General features: G+C 36.0%; 1 protein-coding gene across 3 annotated transcripts in view; it reads left to right on the top strand.

Moving 5' to 3' along the window:
* The window catches only part of Taf6 (TBP-associated factor 6), a 55,194-nt gene that overhangs the window by 2,729 nt on the left and 28,577 nt on the right, over positions 1–23,888 (top strand). For all 3 annotated transcript variants that reach the window (XM_083130495.1, XM_083130494.1, XM_083130496.1), the window contains exons 2-7: positions 5,470–5,556; positions 10,216–10,369; positions 12,015–12,168; positions 16,838–16,973; positions 21,592–21,771; positions 22,920–23,154. In XM_083130495.1, the coding sequence (XP_082986621.1) occupies positions 5,470–5,556; positions 10,216–10,369; positions 12,015–12,168; positions 16,838–16,973; positions 21,592–21,771; positions 22,920–23,154 (946 nt within the window). The remainder of the gene's footprint in view (positions 1–5,469; positions 5,557–10,215; positions 10,370–12,014; positions 12,169–16,837; positions 16,974–21,591; positions 21,772–22,919; positions 23,155–23,888) is intronic.

Here is a 23,888-nt window from a genome sequence, read left to right as displayed (position 1 = left end):
GGTTTTCTGCACACATTTTGTGCTTGTCCACATCATAAAGAATGATGTTCAGTATTTTTGTTCACATTTCTTACATACTTTGAAATATGCTTTCATAGTTAGGTTAGGCTGGCCAGGTTTGGTTCCTTAATAATAATATTATTTTTAGGTTAGGTAAGGTAAGTTTGGTTACGTTAAGTTGTATTAGCATTAAAAAGTGACATCCCTAAATGATTACTACTACAGATGTTGCTGCTGCTGCTGCTCTCAAACATGAAACCTTTTCGAGTGTCCTGCAAACATTCAGGAAGAGGAAAATGGCCACCGGTAGTAGTAAAGTGTTTTTTTCAACATTAATAGTCTACTTTTTTTAAATCTTAACATTGCCCATAACTTTATGGAATGTTCAAGTTTTGTTTGACAATGACTGCCAATATTCTACAATAACACTGGCCACGAATGATTTTGTTAAATTAATCATTTACACTGATTCTGAATATGAAGTCAGAATTTCTCTATTGGGTTCGATTTTTTTGTAATGTGTTTACATTTTTTTCTCCTTGTAGCCCATTTTTACCATAAACCTCTATTAGAGTAGCAAAAGTACAAGAATTATGAGTTCCAAAACATGAATAAAAGGGACTTGCTTTGCTTAAAATGTTTCTGCGCAAACCAAACATTGATGACAACAATGATAAAAATACTTGTTTATTACCATCAGGATAAACAACAATGGTAACATGTCAGTTGAAATCCAGTTCCCTTATGTTTGTGAGATAAATAAGTTTGTTGCACTAATTTGTGTATATTTTGTGTTTTATATATGTGTATATGTTCAAAAATGCCTCACCAAAACAATTTTTGGGTATGACTGAAGATGACCGGACTCCTCTCCGATGTTCTTCATATTTGGCATGCTTACTAATTGAGGCCTGCTAATGACGAATCTGAAGTTAAAATTTGTCGGAAACTTCTAGAAATTGCAAAATAATTGCGAACCATTGACGTGTGGTTAGGTTAGTTTCGGTTAGGTTAGGCAAACATAGTTAAAATTTTGTGTTGTGGTAGTATTGCAAAATAAATGCGAACCATTATCATCGTGGTAGGATCAGGAATATATATATTTGCTTGTGAAACAAAAAAAATCGCAAAAATCTACTGTTTCCATTCCGAAAACTAACGCCTTATTTTTGCTTATTTTGCAATTTCTAGACGTTTCCGACAACTTTTAACTTCAGATTCGTGATTAGGAGGCCTCAATTAGTGAGTATGCCAAATATGAAGAAAATCGGAGAGGGGTCTGGTCATCTTCAGTTGTTCCCAATTTTTGTTATATTTGCGGTGAGTCAGTGGCAGATCCAGAAGTTACAGTTGTGAGGGAATAATTTCAGTTGGCTACCTCACTGGGAATCTTTTCTAACCTACACTTGCACTGTTTTATATAAGCAATTTATCGTAATGTAAAAAGGAACCAGGCTGACTTCCATGTTCCAAAGATTAGAGTATTGTTTCACAAAAATAGGTGTCCAGGACTTGAATAGATGGTTGTTATTGTGTGAAAAAAAAAAGTGAGTAACGTGCATATTTTTCTAGAGCGTATTTATTTATTTCTTGAACTTATTTGAATGGACCATCAGGGGGGATAGAGCTGTTCTCTTAAGGGGTCCTGGGTCCGATCCCCTTTTGAGGTATACTGCACCGTTGTTCAGATCCAAATTTGAACTGTAGATCCAGCTGCTATTGACCTATCTGAGAATAAAGTTGATTTAATCAAACTTTGAAAAATATTCTCGACATTAAACTTGGAGATGAATTTGAGCTTTGAAAAACTTTGGGCATAAGAATATACCCAAAAAACTTTGCAGATGGGTCAGGTAGTTCCTATATCCCCCTCATCGTCAACTTTAAAAAAACAAAAAAAAACTTCATTGATTGTGAAATCACGTGAACTTTATTTTGGCTGCAATAGGTGACCAGGATATATCTTGGGCCCCTCATGTCTGCTATGCGACAAACTCAGCATACCAAGGGGATCACTCCAAGAAGTTGTAAATAATATCCTCCGAAAACACAAGGCAGATAACTTCAAATGACTACAGAAATTGGGATGTAATATGTCCCTAAAAATCCATTTGTTGCTCTAACATTTGGACTTATCTCCCTCCAACAATGGCAGTGTAAGTGACCAACATGGAAAACGTTTCCATCAAGAACTATATGCACAATGGAATACCATTACCAATGTTAATGGAGCCCACAAATGTTGGCCGACAACACCCAGACTCTCAAGAGAGATGTTACTTACGCAGGCTAAATACAGTAGAAAATACTGAAGTACATTACCGACGCTGACACATACTGACGTAATCAGCATACAGAATATGAAACGCATGTTAGTTATAATAAAGCACAGCTATTCCATTACAACAAAAAATATTTGCCCGATAGAGAAAAATGTAAAAAGAAATTTGAAATCAGCGAAAAGAACACTAAGAATCACCTTTTCTTTGTTGTCCAGTGTAATTAGTCTTTCTGATAGAAAATTTTGAAAGAATTATAAAACAATCAGAACCGTTACCACATTTTCCTGTCCATACACTCCTATATGATATTTTGTTTAAAAGCATCCATTCGTTTAGTTGTCTCAAATACAGACTGCTGCTGCTACCTACTTAACATGTGTGGGGTGCGAAGAGATATTGCATCACTAATTGCTTTTGTTGATTGATTTGCTTCATTTCACATTGCTTTTCTGCCACTTTTGGTTAATCACTAAGATGAGGATGAGTGATGTTATGATGAAGTGACCCTCACAAAGAACACCTGTGCCTAGTCTTTGATTTGAACCCGGGACTCTAGTGTAGTAGCATGCTATGTTAACCAATCTGCCATTGAGGTAGGCAAATCTGTTTGTTGTTAGGGTTGGCTGGTCAGGTTTAGGACTCTTAGCATTAATAAAACATCCCTAAATGCTTCACGTAATCACATAACATTTGGTCTCAAACACAAAACTTGTTTCTAGCCTCATGTAAAAATCTGCTAAACTTCCGTGTGTGAAATGACCAAAAACCAAGAACTGTTGCTCGCTGAAAAACTCATGTCTTTCTTAAGCTACTTTGGTTTTCAAACCAGAATTGCTTCAGTAAATTATGATTAGTGAAAATTTTAACTTTGGGAATAAGTTTCTTCAAACGTCAGTTGTTCCGGCTCAAGTTCTGATTGTTTAATTCTAAACTAATCATTGTACACATGCAATTTTAGCATGGTTCAATTTATATTCACGTCTTTACACAAATTCTTCCACAATTACTTACTGCATGCTTAGAATTAGGGCTGAGCCAATACCAATGATTTTGAACGGTGAAGAGAAACAACTGATTTGTCAAGATTTGACTTTTTCAATAGGTCCTAATATGAAGGCACCTCGATTTTTTGGTGTTATTTTTTTACAAAATTGTTCCCAAAATTCATGTTATTTTAGCACACTTTTTGCCAAAACATACCTAACATTATAGTTTCATTGTGCTTTTAAACTATTACATATACAAGTGTTCCCCTGTGCATAGCACCACGCCTTGAAGGCGTATAGGGGGTGTGGGGGTAACGCCCCACACTTTCTTGATCCGGTCGTGAGTGGGGGTGATGTGATCAGCATCACGCCCCTGACCACCTTTACCCCCCAGGGTTTCCCCCAGGTACCCATGTTATTCGACGCTGGGTGGGCGCCGGGACCGCTTCCACCGTTAGAAAAGTTCCCGGATTTGAACCGGCCGGGGATCGAACCCGGGACCTTTAGCATGGTAGTCAGACGCGTTACCGACTGAATCACCGCGGCCTAGGCAACACTTTACATTTTTTCGATCTTAACGTATTTGCAAGAAATCAAGGTCTGTAGTTATAAATGATGGGCCAAGCTCATTTCACCAGGTGGTGAGAGCAACAAGAGGAGCAGCTTTCATCAGCAGAAAAGGTTGTCAAGTACTTTAGCATTTTTTTGGGGGGGGCATTGACCCACCGTACCCCCTTGAGAATTATCTTGATTTCTTTTTTAATTGACAGATTTTGATGTTTCATGCAATGTAACATTTGGTTCCAGCATGTTTGTATGTATGTGTGGCTGGTGTAAGTAAAAACCTGCCATCTTGGAGTACTTTCACCACTTTTTATTAGTAAAAATTGATTGTATGCCCACTCAAATAGCTAAAGAACATGTGCAAGGATAACATCATCAAACTTAGCATTCCTAACCGAACAAAAATGCCGAAACCTAACAACATAAAATTATAGACACCAATTAATCTCACACTCCTAATGAAAATTTCGCTTCTGGTTTGATTTCATAAGTTTTCACTCTATGTATTTGATTTACTTTATACTGAAAACTTTCATAAACAGCATAATCTTCATAAACCATTCCAATTATTTCACTTTCTCGATCGAGTACAGAGGTTCAAGGGTATCTATTTTTGCACTAATTGTCATTAATTTACAAGTTAAATCACTCCCCATGTGGACAATTCTAAATTCTTCGCTCATTAAACTGGTTAACATTTTTAAAGAATAATCAGTTGTTTCCAAACCAATAGATGATTCTGGAAATATTTTGAATGCTGATCATGGAAATTACATCCATTTTTCCCTTCACGTCAGGATTTTTCACGATCAAAATTCTCATATTCACCATTACAGAACCCCCACAAAATAAATTTATGCAAGGGATTTTTCAGTTGTTTTCAAACCAATAGGTGATTCTGGAAGTATTTTGAATGCTGAACACTGAAATGACATCCATTTTTTCCCATCACGTCAAGATTTTTCCCGTTGTTACCAAGGTCAATCAAGCCACCATATTATAACATTGGCTTTTGCACATTTTGTGAAGAAAATTCTTTTGAGGGACTTCATAAATAAAACTATGTAACCAAAATCCATACAATTTTGATGTCATGGGGAAGATTCATTAAATGTTTATAATAATTCTATATTTGTTTATAATTCAAACTTGGAAAACGTGTAATGCAGAACATTAATAATTTACCACCATATAAACAGAGCTATCTATTGGGGAAATAATGGAACTACACATTAAGACCGATTAATATATTGCTGTTTTCTGAAAAATTAGACATGGTGTGTAAAAACAGATTTTATTTTTGGAACCAGCATGCCGAAATTATTCAGACACAACAGTCATCTGCAAGACAACCAAAACCATGTTGACTAGTGTTATAATTTTTGTAATGTTGCGCAGCTTTAGGATCTGAAGATTCTAAATCTCTGGTAGAAATTTTAAGAAGTCAAATATATGATTAACAAATTCCAAGTGAGTTCTGTAAACACTACCAAGCTTTGCAGAACTCACCTGGCCAGTATCCTGATAAAATCTGTTCATCATACAACGCCAGGAATGCAAGATTTAGATGTAATATAATTTTTACAGGTTTCATAGTTATCAAGTTAGTATTTATACTTTGTATATTCATTCCCCAGGATGCAGCCAAATTCATGCATCATGCCAAGCGACAGAAGTTGCTTACTACTGACGTTGACAGTGCCCTGAAAGTGAAAAATATTGAGGTAAGTTGACAAGCACACTATTGGGTATAGCATGAAAGATGGAAAATGTGTAATACCATATTTGCTGGCGAATAAGATGTGTAAAATAAGTCTGATGAAGAGGGTGAGTCTCAGATGCCATAACTCAGTTTTTAATTTCTTTCATTTCTGGAAATTTTCTCTGAGTTAGAAGATTTCTTTCTTGCTTTCTTGTGCTGTGTGGCAAAGAAGATTACAATGCATTCTCTCCTAGTTAGATTAGGCAAATCATTTGTTGAAAGTAGACCTACATATTACTTTATTTGAAATTCTGTAAATTAATTATAAATTCAGAGATATAGCTTTTTCCTCAAAATGTCTACGAAAAAGTGTCTTACATGCTGGCTAATATGCTAATTGTGTGATATATGAGGTCAGACAATAAAGTAATGAGAATGATTTTATATTGTGAAAAGGAAACAAAATAATTGAACATTGCTTGTTTATTACTAAAAGTACACCCCTCCTGCATCAATACAGCAATTGGCACGGTTGGCCAACGATCGATACGACATCTGCAAGTCTTCATGTGGTATGACTTGAAGATTGGACGTCACAACCTGTTGACTGGTCCTGTGCTCATCAAAAGTGCATAATTTCAGCAGCAGCTTCACTTTCAGGAATGGGAAATAATCACGGGGATAAATCTGGGGAGTAAAGACGATGATTCAACACATTCACTTGTTTTTGTACTAGGAATGTATAGACAACCACTGCTCTGTGGGGCCGTGCATTATCGTGGAGCAGGAACCAAGTGCCTGGTTCAGGATACTGAAGTGTGATATGGTCAGTTCTCTTTCATAATCAATCCGAGCACTACGATAGTAACAACCAATTACACTTTCACCCTCTGGAACAATTTCATGATGAATAATGTCTTTGCTATCATTAAAAAAACACAACATTGTCTTCACCCTTGGCTTTTCGAGCTACATTTTCTTGCCTCTTGGTAAATTTAGTGACTTCCATTCAGCAATTTGTTAGTTCGTACAAGGACCGTAGTAAAATGCTCTGTTTTGTCCTCCACAACAATAGAATTCAAGAAATGTTTATTCCAGCAAGCAGTTTTCAGAATGTCCTTCATGAAACTGATGTTCACTCGCTGCTCCCTAGCTTTTACGTGACGACACCCTTGCACCTCCTTCACGACATGGCGGCATAATTCCCAGCATGCCTATCGCAAGTTCATGAGGTGTTGCCAGGTTGTGGATTATGGACCGCACTACATCAGGAACGCGTTACTTCAGAGATATTATGCACATGTGGGACAATATAAAATCATTCTCATTACTTAATTGTCGATCCACGTATATATTATGAATTTTTTACATGTAATTACAGGGTGTTCACAAATTATTCACCCCAGAACAGATCAAAATATCTTTGATGTAAAAAGTATCTTGGAAACAATACACATGAAATACATTCATTGTCTCAAATAATTTTTAGTGAACATAGTTCTCATTATTAATAAACCTCTATATACACACCCTGAGTTGCGGATCATGCCCACGGTGATTGATGCCACAGTCTCCTTGATCCTGGACTGCAATACTACTTGCTGTAGACGATGCCCTTCACGTAACCCCAAGTAAAGAAACCAGGGGCATCAGGCCCCCTTTTGGTGTAACAAGCTGCCAGTCCTGGAATTGTTTTAACTATCGGTCCAGCGATTGCTTCTTAGGTTTATAATTCGTAGTACTTTTTCCTGTAACGATGCTGAACAGTTACAGGTGACTTTGTAACGATGCTGAACAGTTACAGGTGACTTTGTTTCTGACAACACATATTGCCTTTTCCTGCACTGTTGACATTTTTACCGTTTTGTCGCAATTAGGGTGACCATACATCCAGTTTTGACCGAAATAGTCCCGGTCATCCTGTCCATATTATTAAAGAGTTGCTATTTGTCCCATTTTATACAAGTCTGGGGGTTATCTTGAAAACCAAGTCTTTAAGTTTGGGATCTCTTTCCCTTTCCAGAAAAGATGCATTGTTATTAGAGGCACATATTTTTGGTAAATAAAAAGGCAAAATTTCGGTACAAAAACTGAGTCAATTTCGGGTTCAAAAGCGGTAAATAAAATAAAATATCGGTGTTATAGCGGTGAAAAAATGGATGAAAAGTGGTATATAAAAAGACATATTGGTTTTAAAATTGTGAAAATAATCCTAAATTTGATTTAAAAACTACACTTATTCCACAGAATTAACATTTCACTTCTAATAGCACATTTATGTAATCATCAGAGTATTAAGTTTATTTCTGTGTAAAGGAGTCCATTTTTGCTTCTCCAATATTAACAGCAGAATTAATCAATTTTCCGGGAATTGCATAACTCTCAGGATAATTCAGACCTCGGAAGGTGTCACGGCGGTGAAAAAAACCTGAATTTCGTGTTTAAGAGTTAATTTCGCTTTTTGCAGTTCATTTCGCATTATTTCGTGACAAAATATGGTCACAAAATGCACCTCACACCTTTCAAAAACATGAAAAATTAACACTACAATGTGTTTTTTCAAATTTCGTTTTTTCGTCAAAAACGAAATATGCATGCCCCTAATTGTTATGTATGTGTTCTGTTATTGCAGAGAAGAAACATGCAGTTTCTTTACGGAATTGCAACAAGATTGTAAATTTCATGCATCTGAACACAAACTCGAAGAAAAATCTACGAGTTGTGTGTTAGATATGTGGGGTAAGGTTTTCGGGGATATTTATGAACGATTGATAAAGAATAAAGGTGCTCTCAAGAAGATTGGTTCTTCTGCTAAATGCTTCTGGCATTACTCAACTTCAGCATAGGACTAACATCAAAGGTTGATCAGAAAGAACAAGAAATGCTATGTAAGTCATGCCGAGATTATAGTAATTAATAATTTTTGACAATGGGAGATCATATTTCATTTGTTGTTTATGATGTATCATTTATGTGATCGATCCTTTAATAAAAACAATAATCTTATGATTAGGCCTAACTGATTTTTCATCTCCTTGGGATGTCCCGTTTTTGGGTCAATTATTATGGTCACCCTAGTCGCAATGCATGATTTTTGAGATGTTCTTCGTGTTAATACTAATGCCCTCTCTACGTGCATAGAAAGTTTTTTTATGAACAACATTTATGGAGTGAATGATACCTAGACACGCTGTATTTCTCCTGTAGTTTATACAGCTGTCCCCAAGGATAAAAACACAATTTTTGTTGTAATTTTTTTGGGAGAAAACACATATTTTTTTTTAGTTTGATTAATGATATAGTTATTAACAGTGGGATATATTTAACAAGAAGAAAGCCTTTATAAAATTGATCTTGTCATTAATGTTACATTGTTGGAACATTGCAATTTAACTGTGAAGCAAGCAGTCTGTTTTGTGTTATTTTATTATTATCTACAAGTAGGTACACCAAGACGAAGATGGAGGGATAATGTTGAGATGGACCTAAAGGAAATTGGTAGGGATGGAAAGAGTGTATAGATCTTGCTCAGGATAGGGACAGATTGAAGGCCTGTGTTGCTGCAGTCATGAACCTTCAGGTTTAAGAAGGCTAGAGAGTTAGTTATCATTATTTTAGATTATGATTTTATCAAATATTTATTATGAATCCCAAATATGATCCGGCAATTCAAATTCTTCTTTACTTTTTACAAAGATTCTTGATCTCTTCCATTATATTAAATTTCAAAGATGGTGAGCCATTCTCATCATTCAATTTCTTCCAGTGTTCTGTGATGAACAAAGCTCCCAATAATTCTTCTAAAAACCCATTCTTGGGTTTAAATTTGTAATGTCCAAAATCATGTTCATGCCATCTTATTGCCATTTTTCTTAATGTTTGCCCTAATATTTTGAACATGAATAAAATATATTATATATTCCTGTGGATTCCACATGTGGCACTTTCTAATTTTGTATACATTAAAAGTACACTCCAAACTTCTTGGTGAATTAAAAAGCAATTGTGAAGTTAAATCTAAAGACTTTTGCATTTTTTTATGAAAATACCTGGTGGAGGAGACTACAGACGAATTTCTTTGCGACAGGGTTTTTTGTCCTCTGTCCTCTCAAATCTTGTCGGTTCATTGTGTAACTTTTTTTGTGCAAGTACAGCATGAATTCTGCAGTAGATTGACCAACCAGACACCTTGTCATAAGCAAATGTATGTGTGGCATTAGAAATTCGTCGAAGATGGTTGCATGTGCAATGGGAAAAGGACTGGTTACCGCGGACGTCCAATGAAAATGTCAAGTGTATCCGAGAGCCGTAGATAATCTGGGCATTCCTCAAAAATCAGTATGCTTGCTACCCTTCAAGATGTAAAACAGTTCTATGCTTGCCTGTGCTGTGTATATCCAGCCGTACAAGTGGCAGTTAATGCAGGCATTGTATCCAGCTGACCGTAACAAAAAGTTTGAATTTTGCATTAACTTGCACATTGGATTCACACGTTGCAAATTGTAGCACACAAAATTACATTGTTAGTGCATAAACAAAACCAAATGTCTTACAACAAAACTTTGAACCTAAATCTATCCAATGATGTGTGGTTTATGTTTTTGTCATGTATTCTTTGTAGGAAATAACATTTTGAAATCTGCTGCTTCTTTTTGAATAACTCAGTATTTTTCTTTTCTAGCCATTGTATGGATTTTACACAGCAGACAGCATACCGTTCCGGTTTGCATCAGGCGGAGGGAGAGAACTGCATTTTAGCGAAGAAAGAGAAGTTGATTTGGGAGAGTTACTAAATTACCAAATTCCAAAGTTACCACTTGATGTCACTCTCCGTGGTAAGTAGAAACAAGCACAGACGCAGCCTGGTACTATCTTGTGCAATACGCAATAACAGCTTTACTTTAAAAAAATGAAATAAAACTTTGATCACACCTTGTGCGAATATCGTCGTATGGGATGTACTCACTCACTTTGGTACATGGTAAGGTTGTAATTCTATACTGCTTGTAGAGGACATTCTGTAGGAACCACATTATTTAACCTTCACTTTTTACATTAGTACTGAACCAGTGGATACCATTTTTATATACATTTTATCACTAGTTTCTCCAACATGTAAGTGCTCCTGTTTTAAAATCTATCTCTGAGGAATTGATTGAATGATTTATTTGCTGTTCATTTTATGCAAAGTAAGGCTAATCAGGACTGGACCTACAGTTTAAAGTGGGATCCAAACCACTATGCACCTCCACTGGGTATCGAACCCGGGACTCCTTGATTACAAGACGATGACACTACCACTGCACCATCAGGGAGACCCTACCCCTGAAGAATCCTATAGAAACTTGGTGAAATATAGGTTTACAACCTTGCAGGTTTACAAACTTACAATATGCCAAGTTCAGGACTTTTTAAAATTTTTACTTCTTCTTACTATTGCAATTCACTCATCAACCTTAGCTTAAAACCAATGGCATATTCCGAAAATTTTATCTGGATTACCGTAACAATTTCTTACTTAATACACCCCATTTAGATTACATAGTTATAATAGTTATTTACACCAATGCAGGTATGCAAGTAAGACAAAAACAAACGCTCAAAAAAGTTCAAATTTTCCCGCAACTCGTAAAATTTCCCAGTTTAACATAAAGTTGGACCTGGATTTCCCCACACCCAGGGAATTTTCTCTTCATATAGCAACACTGCTCCTGCCAAGCATGGCACAGAAAGCAGGAAGGAATGTGCAGTGTTCTCTTGCCAGTGGTGCTTGCAGCGGTGGAACTGAGCATGAACATCACATGTTTTTAATAGTCACTCGCTTCGGCTTCCTCGCCCTCCCTGCGTTGGCTTTCTTATCCTGTCTGTGAAAGAAAGAAAGACTTGTGTCTGAAATATTTTTAGTCTTGTCTACCCTTGATGATGCTAGAGGCATGCAAATTTCGTTTTTGATGAAAACGCGAAATATGAAATAACATGCTGTAAAGTTTATTTTCATGTTTCTGAAAGGTGTGAGGTGCATTTTCCTACCTTATTTTGTCACGAAATAATGCGAAATGAACTGCAAAATGCGAAATATACACTTAAACACCAAATTTACCGTTCATATACCGATGCGACACTTTCGGAAGTCTGAAGTATCCTGTGAGTTATGCAATTCACGGAAAATGGATTAATTCTGCTGCAAATATTTGAGATGCAAAAATTGACCCATTTACACAGGAATAAACTTAATACTCTGGTAACTACATAAAATTGCTATTAGAAGGGATAAGTTCATTTTGTATAATAAGTGCAGTTTTTAAATCAAATTAAGGATTATATTCACCATTTTAAAACCAAAATGTCATTTTATATAGCAATTTTGATGTGATTATTCACCGCTATAACACCGAAATTTTATTTTATTTACCAAAAATATGTGCCTCTAATGATGACCCTTTTTTTGTGTGTGTATGATGTAATTTTTGTCTTTTCCAGCACACTGGTTATCGATTGAAGGAGTGCAACCGACCATACCAGAGAACCCTCCCCCTATATCCAAGGAACAGCAGAAGGTGGACAGCATAGACCCTGCAGCGAAACTGGCCAAGGCAAAAGAAAAGGGAGAAGGGGCAGGAAAACCTATGGCAGGGTAAGCAGATTGCTCCTTGTACAGTCACAAGTTGTAGTCTGGGTTGTAACGATTCGTTACAACCCAGATATGTCCATGACTGTACAGGGTCAACAATTTTAGTAATACAGTGATGCACTTGTTTTTCATTCTTTGTACAGGTTGTAGCTTATGGCTTTAAGATAGCAGAAATTAAACAAACATATTTCACTAGAGCATATTATGTAAATGTAATGAATTCTACACTTCTTGGGAACAATTCAAGAAACAGAAACAATTAATATGTACATTTGTTGGAGATTAATTCACACAACAGAAACATGCACACAAACTGGTACTAACCAAAAGTAATGCCTTTCAAGCAGTTCCTTTTGGTGCTACACGGTATTGAAGTTTAACATGGCACACTTCAAGACATCCTTACCAATACTTGGGTCTCCCAGATAGCATACTGGTAGAGTCGTTGCCTTGTAATCAACAGGCCTCGGGTTCGAATTGGTTTCGATCCCACTTTAAACTGTAGTCCCAGTCCCAATTAGCCTATCTGTGCAAAAGTGGCCTTAAAACAAAATCTCCTGCTCCTTCCCGATATTCTCAATGGACCATATTAGTGTTGACGTCACAGCAGACTACATAGCACGATTTGAGTCCAAAGTGGCCATGTGTTTTTCTCCTATTCAATGCCATTTCATTTTCCATCGGAAGGGGCAGCTTTAATGTTTGTGACAGCAGTTATGAAACATAATTGTGATGTGTATAATGCATCCATGTAGAGATGAGATTTCAAAGAATATGTCTATATATATCACATACCTTACAGAGGATAAGGTAAAGATTAATCTGAGTAAGAAAATCATGCATTTTGTTAAAAATATTTGGATATTCCAGTTCTGAGCACAGCAGAAATTGTTCCTAAGCTCGGCAGATCTCAAGTGTAGTCACGCTGCCGTTATGGATGATGGAATAACTGCTGCAGCCTCATGTGACTGCAGTGTAACTGCCACCCATTGGCTGCAATTCTGGGTCGGATACACCGTTAGGAGCATTCGCTTTACTCAATTTCCTACTCCATTTATTCATATTCATAACTGCTGTCACAATTCTTAAAGCTACCCCTCTCGATGGAAAATTCAATGGCTTTGAATAGGAGAAAAATATGTGACCTCTTTGTTTGGACTCAATCTTCCAGCATATCACACTAATATGGTCCATTGCTCGCTTGATAAGACTCCAATAATGTGTAGCATCACAAGGTGACCCTTGAAAGACAATAATTTTTGGTTACTATCAGTTTGTGTGTTTATTTGTGTTGTATGAATTAATCTCCAAAAGGTGTACACATGGATTGTTTCTGTTTCTTGAATCACTTTCCAAGAAGTGTAGGATTTATTTAGGGCTGAGCCGATACCAGTGGTATTGGTATCGGAAAGTATCAGTTGAAATTCATCTACCTTTACCAGCCGATACAGCAAAAATGCAGCTCAATTATCCTAGAAATTATGCAAAATTCAAACTTTCTTCTTATTTCACACTCATTTTGCACGAAAAACTATATTTTGTGATTACATGATATCTATTTTAATGTTCTTATGTATTTCTTGAATATTCTAAAGTCAATTTCTTGGTAACGTGATGCATGTAATTGGAGAAGAAAGATTAGAAACCAATATTGATCAATATTTTGAACAAATTTTTATTGCAATTTTCAAGTATCGGTATCAGTTCAAAGTGTTATTGGCTCAGCCCTAGATTTATTCCATTTACATAATATGCTCTAGTGAAATGCATTTGTTTTATTTCTGCTATTTTAAAACCATCATCTAATTATGCTCATTCCTGTACACGCAGCAACATGCTTTTTTATGTTCATTAATAAGCATGAAAATTATATAACAGGAAGGTATAGAAATTATGCATTTATCGCAGTACAATCATGTAGGTTGAATTTTTTTTTTTATTATTATTATTTTTTCAAATGTACTGTATAAAGCAACATACTGCCATAGTGCTTAGCGAGGTGTGTACAATCTGACTTTGGAGTATTCTGCAAAAAAAATATGTTGACGTAAATGATGAGACAATTATTCATTTTTCAGAAACTAGATAATAATTAGAGCTGAGCAGATACCTGGGAAAGGATCAGTTTGAATTTAATCACCATTACTGATTAATACAAAACTATGATAGATTGATACAATGAAAAACATATTGTAAAATGTATAAATATTCTGAGCTGCTTTGTACAATTTTGAAATATCGGTATCAGTGAAAATTGGTCAGAGTATGTCCATGGTATCGGCTCAGACCTAGTAATAACACCTCCAGTTGGGATGATGTAACATGTATACACTCAAAAAAATTGGATGCTAAAGATGTTGTGACTTAAACACCTAAGTCCACTTCATTACTAACAGAAAACTGCTCCTTGACGGTAGAGTGCAACTTTAGGAACCAGTTGGTGTTAAGAGCCGTGGGATTTACTGTTCTTTATATGGAAACAGGAAAGCTAGTTGTTCATCTATATTTACAAATATGTGTGACAAAATATTCCTTATGCAGAACAATCAGTAGTTAAAAATATTTTTAGTACATATTACACTCATTGTTGTTGTTGTTTGATTATGTTATTTTCTGCACTTAATGTTGGTGTAAATTTTTTTTTAATAATAATGGCCTACATATGGCTGTTAGGCTAGCACATGAATAAGGACGAACTCTTTTTATTTACTGTGTTATATCATTTTAAGAATCATCAGGTTTTTCTGCCCCACCCTGTATAATATGTAACATTTTACACACATTTTGCACAAACAACTATATTTTGTGATTACATAATATCTATTTTAATATTCTGATGCAAGTCTTAAATATTATAAAGCAAATTTCTTGATAAATTGATGCATGTTATTGAATATTTACGCACCATATTGATCAAGATTTTGAACAAATTTTAATTATTACAATTTTCAAGTATCCCTATCTTTTGGAATTGGTAATAGTATCGGCACCGGTATTGGTTTAAGGCGAGGAGATACAGTTACGCACCATGTGTGCATTTATTTGAATATCGTCGGAATGGGTAATGCTACTGAAGAAAAATGTGGGGGTACAAGAGAGTATGAATTTCCCCACATGTGGCAGGTTGAAGCATTCTTCAAAGTTGATTATTAAGCTAGAAACGACCTGTAAAAAAATATGACGAATAACAATTTTCGGAATTCCATGTATTCCTTATGGGGAATCAACTTCAACATCTAGTTACGGCTAATCAAGTGGGAGTTTTGACTTTTCTGCTGGGCAATCACTTCTTCAAACTGCCCTCTTCCCGTTGATATCATTTTCTATTCCATTGGACCCGGTGGAGGCACATAGTGATTTGGATCCCACTTTAAACTGTACATCCAGTCTCGATTAGCCATACTATGCATAATGTGGACTCAAAACACCAAATCAATCAATCAATCTATTCCATCGGAAGTTTGATATTCCCAAGATAACAAATAAAAAAATACTCCCATATGCCCAATGCATTTCTCCTTTCCTCCTGGCAGTGTTGCCACACCTGGTGTGCATAAAAGAGCTAAATTTCACCTTAAATGGGGTTAAAACTTACTTTCAAGGAGCTAGATTTACGAAGTGCTTGCTAGAGTAATGTTAGTTGTCAAAGGGGTGGGGTGCAGCTATTACTGATAACTCTAAATTGGTGACAATTTATTCTTAGTTTTCACCATCTTGATCCGGCAGCATCACCCATCTCATGTTCGTACGAAATCGAAAATAAAGGATTCCCTGATAACAATATTATGCCAATTTCAAGTCAACACAGCGCTATAAATAAAGTAGATGGGGATATAAGAGGGGATCAGGGGACGCAGCCAATATAACAATATCAGGTTACGTGCAAAATGTATAATCCTGGCAAAAGTTGGTCTATGTGGGCTGGAACCAGTGATGGTATCATAGTGAGGCACGGGGGCATGCACCCCCGTTCACAGGCAAATGAGTGCACGAAAGAGCCAGATCTGGCTCCAACAGAGCTAAGTTGGCAACACTGACTCTGAGGGAAAAGCCAGACGGAGACTGTCTCGCATGCCCTTAAAGTGCTCAGCTCTAATATCCACCGAAGTGAAACCATGCCTCGTCTGTGAAAAACACCTGATCTAAAATCGAAATGTCCCCAAGAATTAAGTTCTGAGACCATTGCCAACTCTCTATGTTTCAACGGCATCTCCTTGCATCTGACTAATCATGGTAGTTTCTGCACCCGAGGAATTAATTCCCTTCCTTTCCCCTACCTTCCTCAACAAGCACTTTCTCAACGGAACCATACAGGAATCAGGTTACCAGTACAAACTAAATACAAACACAATTGTGTACTCATCAATGTGCGGTCCTGTTTTGAATTGAACACATTGTACAAGTAAAACTCTGCAGCAATGAAAACAATACACTAGTTTCATGTAGCATTTGGTATTTGAAAGAAATGGTTACAATACACGTGCACAATAGATGCATTGTGAATATAGCTTGTCGTTCATTCACAATATAAATGCATAACAAAGGACAGGCTATGCCCGTTGCTCATCTTGGACAGTAGTTGTATGGCAAGTTAAGCCCATTTAGAAAGATGAACCCAATGTGGTAGACATAATGGATATTTAGTAATGCAATCAATATTTGTTTCTTCCAGAAAAGTACAAAAACTACGAAATGTCGAGACCGTTCATGTGAAGCAACTGGCAACACATGAGCTCTCAGTGGAGCAGCAGTTGTATTACAAGGAAATCACAGAAGCTTGTGTGGGGTCTGATGAAGGACGTAGAGCTGTAAGTAATGTGACAACACATTGTTATAAATTGATCAAATGGAACCTTTTCCTTTCCACTTGATTTTTATGAGTGTTTCCTTTGCAGATCATTCAAAGATGGTATAGTTGTAATGCTATTGCCTTGTAAGTCAAGGGGTCCAAGGTTCGATTCCTTATGGAGGCACATCTTACAGCAGTTCCGATCTCACTTGAACTGTAGTCCAGTCCCAGTTACTGTACCTGAGCATGAAGTGGATTTAAGATCAAACTTTGAATTTTTTCATAAATTTTATTGAAAACTCATAGGTTGTGCTCAATTTTTAGAAATTACATTCATAAGAGGAGTTGTTAATTATTTATTATAGTGTGTGTTACTACATATTGGCACTTTAATTTTTACCTTTCTATTTCTCTCTCATGAACCGTGCCACTGCCCAGAGCGGCAAATATTCAGGGTGGCCAAATTTGAAGAGAAGAAAAATATAAGCCTATTGAAAACTTGAAAGCTATAATATTATATTATATAACTTGGAAGTTAATAATATATGCCAACCCACAGTTTTGAAGGAACATGTCAATAGTCTCGCTTTAAAACCACTGAGAGCCACAAGGTGGGAAAGCAGATTCGATGCCTTAACTCCGTTGAGATACCAAGTTGGAGAAGTCTATGATGCGCTCCTTCAAATAATTGGCACAATAAAACTGTATTGCAAACCAGTTGTGTGGCTTTACATTCCTTTGCTCATTAGTTATCTGGTATGACTTTTTACTCCACGTAATGTAAAGAGCAAATGTATTCAAAACATTAATCTACGATGTGTTAGATGATTTCTTGCAAACATATCAACGTTTTGAAAAAAGCAGGAGTGATGAAAATTTTTTAAACTTTCTTAGATGCCACTTGGCAGCCTGGCAGGGCCTCCCTCCCTCCACTCGTGGATGCATCAGGGGGCAGCGACCTGTGAGTCCTGGTTGATGAAAAAGAATTGGCATCGAATTTAGATATAGATGATCCAAAGATAGACAACACTGTACAAGGGCGGAATCGAAAGAAGAAGCAGTTTCAGTATGACAAAACTGTTGAAGATCCATCCACAAAATGGTACAAAGTTGATTTTTATTACCAGGTCCTAGACGATTATTTTAGCTCTAAGAGAAAGATTTGAGCAGCTTAAACATCATAGTGAATTTTTCAATTTTTTTTATATTAATAAGCATAAAGACATGCCATCTGATCTTTTGTCTGAAAAGTAGAAAACTTGCCGCAATGTTAACACATGAAGGCTACTGAATTAAAAGATAAACTAAAAGAGTTAATATAACAATTACACCAAAGGTGACCTTAAAACTGATAAAGGGTCATGATTTTACACCTAATGTAAGTAGAAATTGGAATTTATTAACTTTGCCGGTAACCATGGCAAGTGGCGAACGTAGTGTTTTTTTTAAATTAAGGCTAATAAAAATACTATGAAAAATACTTGAAAAGGAGCGGCATCTGCCGCCATCGCACAGGGTGGCAAAACGACTAGCACCATTGGAGAACCTTCTATCTATGCTGCAAGAAGTTATTGCTGCAAGCTTCATAAATGCAACTGCTCCTGATTCCCAAGGCAGGTTTGATTCTCCCCGAGGCATAGTGGTAACATTGTCGACTTGTAACGAAGAGGTCGTAGGTTCGTTATCCGTTGGGGGTACATAGTGGTTCGGATCCCATTTTAAACTGTAGGTCAAGTCCCGATTAGTCTATCTGTGCTTAATGTTGTGCTCAAAAAATTCAACCTCAAAACTCAAACTGCAGGCAGATTCGCAATGGTCTTCCCCCTTTCACCTAACTGTTGTGTCAATGGGGGAAATAGGTGACGTGATTGCTAACTTACAAGGTTGTCTTTCCTACTCGTTACAGCAGACACTCGAAACAGCTAAACTGCCAATTCCATATTCTTGGAATCTTCCCGCACGCTTACACTGTTGGAGGCCGGGAATAATGCCAGCCCTGTTTTAACAACTTAATGGTATTATAGCTTGGATTCCGTCCCAAAACAGATCGCATTTTTGTTTGATTTGCTTACGGTCCCTTTAATTGTTGTTCTTAATAAAAGTTATTTTTAAAGTTTAGCGAAAGGTTGAAAAGGCGTTTTTCAAGTGAAAATAGGGCTTTTAGGCATTTATAGGAATGTATAGTTCATATAGGCATTTATAGGAATTTATAGTCCATTTAGGCATTTTTATGTCCTATAGAATTTCAGTTGAGGGGTGCTGTGTACATGAAATGCAAAGATCTATAAATAGCATACGTCTAGGAAGTAGCAAAAAAATAGCTATGGATCTAGAAATCCGTTCCCTAAGCATTACACATCCTCATCTTCACAATTTGCCAAAACTGGCAGAAAAGCAACTTATAATAAACCAAATCAAATCAACATTCATGCCTAATGCAACATTCGAACCTAACCCCCCTACCTCATAGCATATTCCACTCCACACTCCACAATGGAGGCTGACATTTAAAAATAAATATAAGACTATCACCATAGCATGCATTTCCTAGTTTGTAAGTTTTGTTTTGTAAGTTTTGTATTTGTCTAGTTAATGTCATCGTTCTACCTCTTGAGCTAAAAGTGACAATAGTGAAATTATGTTATGTAAAATGTATGAATATTAAATGCTGTGAAAGTCCCTGGATGAAATTTAAAAAGAAACTTCAGGGGCAAGTTTCAGTCAATGGTCTTCAGTAATTAACTTTGTTCAGTAGTGAAATGGGTCCTTGTGTCTTGGGTTTGAGACCCAGTCAATGCATGGGTGTACCAAGATGAGCTTCTTTGTAATTATGGCAACTCATGTCCTCAAAACAAGTGATGTCCTCAATCTAGCCCTTAGCTTCACTGTTTTAAATCTTAGGACTGGTTTTACATTGTTGTAGGCTAGGTTTTTATTTTCTAGAAGATTAGACATATACCAAGACACATATTTGTGGTAAATAAAAAAACAGAATTTCTGTACAAAAAGTGACTACATTTTTGGCTCACATTTGGTATGTAAAATGACATTATGCATATTCATGATCATGTGAAAGACATGGAATTTAACAGGTTTTTTTTTAAGATATTCTATTTTTCATCCTATTTTTTTCCACAGAATTAATAATTGTTTTTGTATTTTGCGTAGCTGTCAGTATATAAACTGTAAAACTTCATTATTACATATTCAGTGTTTAATTTATATTGGGACCATCAAGATTCAATGTATAATCTGAGAAAATGTAAAATCCAAGAATGTACAATTGGGGTTCCACTACATTAATTGTTTTTATAACAGATAACATTTCACAAATTTCTCGTTTGAATCATCAGGCCTAATGAAGTTAGAAGGAAAAGTATATATTGTGAATTTCTTAGTTTGCTGAATTAGTTCTTATAATTTTGTCAGTAACAAACGACAATACTTCATTGGTTCTGATGATGCGAAAAATAAGTTTTTGAAACATTACCTGTTATATAAAACAATCAATTGCTGTTTGGAAATTAATTAGTGAATTCTGTGGAACTTTGATCCAAAGTGAAAACCTTTAGATGTGGAGAATGTCAAATTCAGGAATGTACAAGGTGGGACAATTTAATTATCGGAATGACTCCGTTAAAACAAAATTTGCTTACCTCTGCTGTCACCTTTGAAATGCTCTCCTTGTGAAGCTTTGCACTTTGTGAGATGTTGGCACCACTGCTGGAAACAGTCTTGAAAATTATTTTCTGGAATACCTCCCCATTATGTTATCAAGTTGTGTTAGATGTCAGGAGTGTCAGCAAATATTTGTTCCTCCAGAGCATAATGTAATTTGGAAAGAACCAGAAATTGCCAAATAACGTGGATGATTCATGATTCATATTTGTAATGGAGAATCCACTTGTCAGGTCAGAGTTCCTCTGAACACATTCCTTTAACCTTGTTTGCACTTCCAAATAACATTATTGATTCACTGTTTGTCCTTGTTCAATTAAGTCATAGTGGACTGTTCCCTTGTGATGGAAGAAACACACAAATGTGGTCTTGAACATGGTACCTTTTTCAGCCAAGGTGAATTCTGTGTTTTCCATTGCATGTTGTGGCATTTTGACCCATCAGGCTACATTGTGTAAAAGATCAGATAAAATGTGAAGCCGAAATGTTGTTTCTACTTATTTGTCAAGATTTGAGACATCATCTTTGCGGAAATTTTGTTCCACCGACAATATATCATGTACTACTTCCTCTACTACTCGGGAATGAACAGTGTGGCTCATGTAAACACAAGTTGGAACATGTCCAAACATGTTTGGGTACATGAGTTTGCCTGGCTTGAATCTGTGTGATACACTGTGACGATTCGTGGTGTTAAATTGTCACACCTCGTAAAATTGGGGTTCTACTGTAATAATGTACTATCCAACGTCAGGTATGAGACAGTTTCTTGTGTTAATTCCATACTTAAAAGATTTTCTTATGTTTTGTACTTAAATTTGATTTAGTTCATGGCAAAATTTGTTAGGAAAGTTAATATCTCATCTTATAAACTTGCCCATTTCACAATTCTGAAACAAAATATGCATACTCCTAGATATATTCAATCTGTAACATCTCGTTTTCTCCTTTCCTTGCAGGAAGCCTTGCAGAGCTTGGCTTCAGATCCAGGTCTTCATGAAATGCTACCAAGGATGTGCACTTTCATTGCCGAAGGGGTGAAGGTCAACGTTGTCCAGAACAATCTGGCCTTACTCATCTACCTCATGAGGATGGTGAAAGCTCTCCTTGACAATCAGAGCCTGTATTTGGAAAAATATGTAAGTAAAAATGCTACAGCAATATTTTTTTAAAGTGTTCACCAGTAGGTTTTTAACCCCTCAAACCAATGCAATATACAAATACTATTTCAAATTCAATCAAAATGTTTCATGCCAGCCCTCGTGGCTGAGTGTTTAGCATCGCGCTACGACACCAAAGGTCTGGGGTCGGATTCCCAGCCTGGGTATGGTTGTTTGTGAGAGTCCATTCGTCAATTTCATCATATCATTACTCATCCTTACCTTCGCAAATTAGCCAAAAGTGGCACAAAAAGCGAAGTAAAATCAATCAATCAATCAATCAAATTCAATCAATCGTAAGTTACATGGAATTATTGTATATACCATATTTACACATGTATAATGCACACTTTTTTCAAAATTTCTGCTCCCAAAAACTGTGGTGCGTATTATACACGGAGTAATTCGGAAGCCAACATGAAACCGAACAGGGCCATTCCAGGATTTTGTGACACTTGCATTGATTTTTCATGTTTACAGAACCCTATCATGTTATATATCGTAAAGCTTAAATTCTGCAGTTTCTGAATATGACAACAGTATTTCATTCAAGATAGTGACACTAATGTGTAATGTGGTTGAAATAAGCTTATCACAAAATGAAGGAACGTTCTTATTTTTATTGTACTTTGGATGAAAGAAAAGATAAGGAAAAAGAAAATAATAATTATAATGTATTAATATGACATACATGGAGTGTGTAAATGCCTTAATGGAAGAAATCTTGTGCTGCTAACTGATAGTTTGAGTGTCCTGAATGGGCTTCTTATAAATGTTACGTTAGTCATGGTATATACATTTTGAAGTTTCTTTAGAAAAAAAAAACAGGTGACATAGGATGTCATTCACTTTTGATCGGCATAGCAACAGCTTTACGACCTACAACTAAGAAAGCCATTTTTTAAACCTGGATTATACTGAGCGTTATATACGAGATATAATTTTTGTCACTTTTCCCCAATAAAAACCAGGGTGCGCATTATACATGCACATGCATTATACACGCATAAGTACGGTATTTGTATAAAAAGTGATTGTATTAGTACTTTATTGGTTATAGTTAAAAATTTCATATTGCTCCAAATGTAAAGTTATACCTATAAATGCTCTTTTTTTCTTTCTTATAGTTGCATGAATTGATTCCTTCCGTGGCGACGTGCATAGTAAGCAAACAACTGTGCATGAGGCCGGAGTTGGACAACCACTGGGCGTTGAGGGATTTTGCATCTCGTTTGATGGCTCAGATTTGTAAGAATTTCAATACATCGACAAATAATGTACAGACCAGGATAACAAGAATGTTCAGCCGTGCCCTTCAGGGTGAAAAAACTCCTCTGGCTTCGCTATACGGAGCCATAGAAGGTAAGCAATCATTTTTTCCCCCATTGCAGAATTCATTCTTTCTGAATACAATTGGAGATAGAAGAAAACTTGGTTATTTAGAGTAAAGCTCATTTGAAATAATTTCATCAGAATTGAGTTTACCGAATTTATGCATGTATAGAGGCACATATTTTTGGTAAATAAAGAAGCAAAATATCGGTACATAAACAGAGTCGCTTTCGGGTTCAAAAGCGGTAAATAAAATAAAATTTCGGTGTTATAGCGATGAATAATCACATCAAAAGTGCTATATAAAATGACATTTTAGGTTTTAAATTTGTGAATATAATCCTAAATTTGATTTAAAAACTGCAGTTATTAAACAAAATAAACTTAACCCTTCTAATAGCACATTTATGTAGTTACTGGAGTATTAAGTTTATTCCTGAGTAAAGCGGTCCATTTTTGCTTCTCAAATATTTACAGCAGAATTAATCAATTTTCCGTGAATTGCATAACTCACACGATACTTCGACTTCAGAAAGTGTCACGTTGGTATATAAACAGTAAATTTCGTGTTTAAGAGTATATTTCGCATTTTGCAGTTCATTTTGCATTATTTCGTGACAAAACAGGGTAGAAAAATGCACCTCGCACCTTTCAGAAACATGAAAAATAAACATTACAGCAAGTTATTTCATATTTCGTGTTTTCGTCAAAAACGAAATTTGCATGCCTCTACGCATGTATAATGTGCAATTTTTTCCAAAATT

Source organism: Lepisma saccharinum, chromosome 10 (assembly GCF_977018435.1).
Source record: "Lepisma saccharinum chromosome 10, izLepSacc3.1, whole genome shotgun sequence".
NCBI lineage: Eukaryota > Metazoa > Arthropoda > Insecta > Zygentoma > Lepismatidae > Lepisma > Lepisma saccharinum.
The sequence above is the reverse complement of the archived record's forward strand: the minus strand, read 5'-3'. Positions and strand labels throughout refer to the sequence as shown.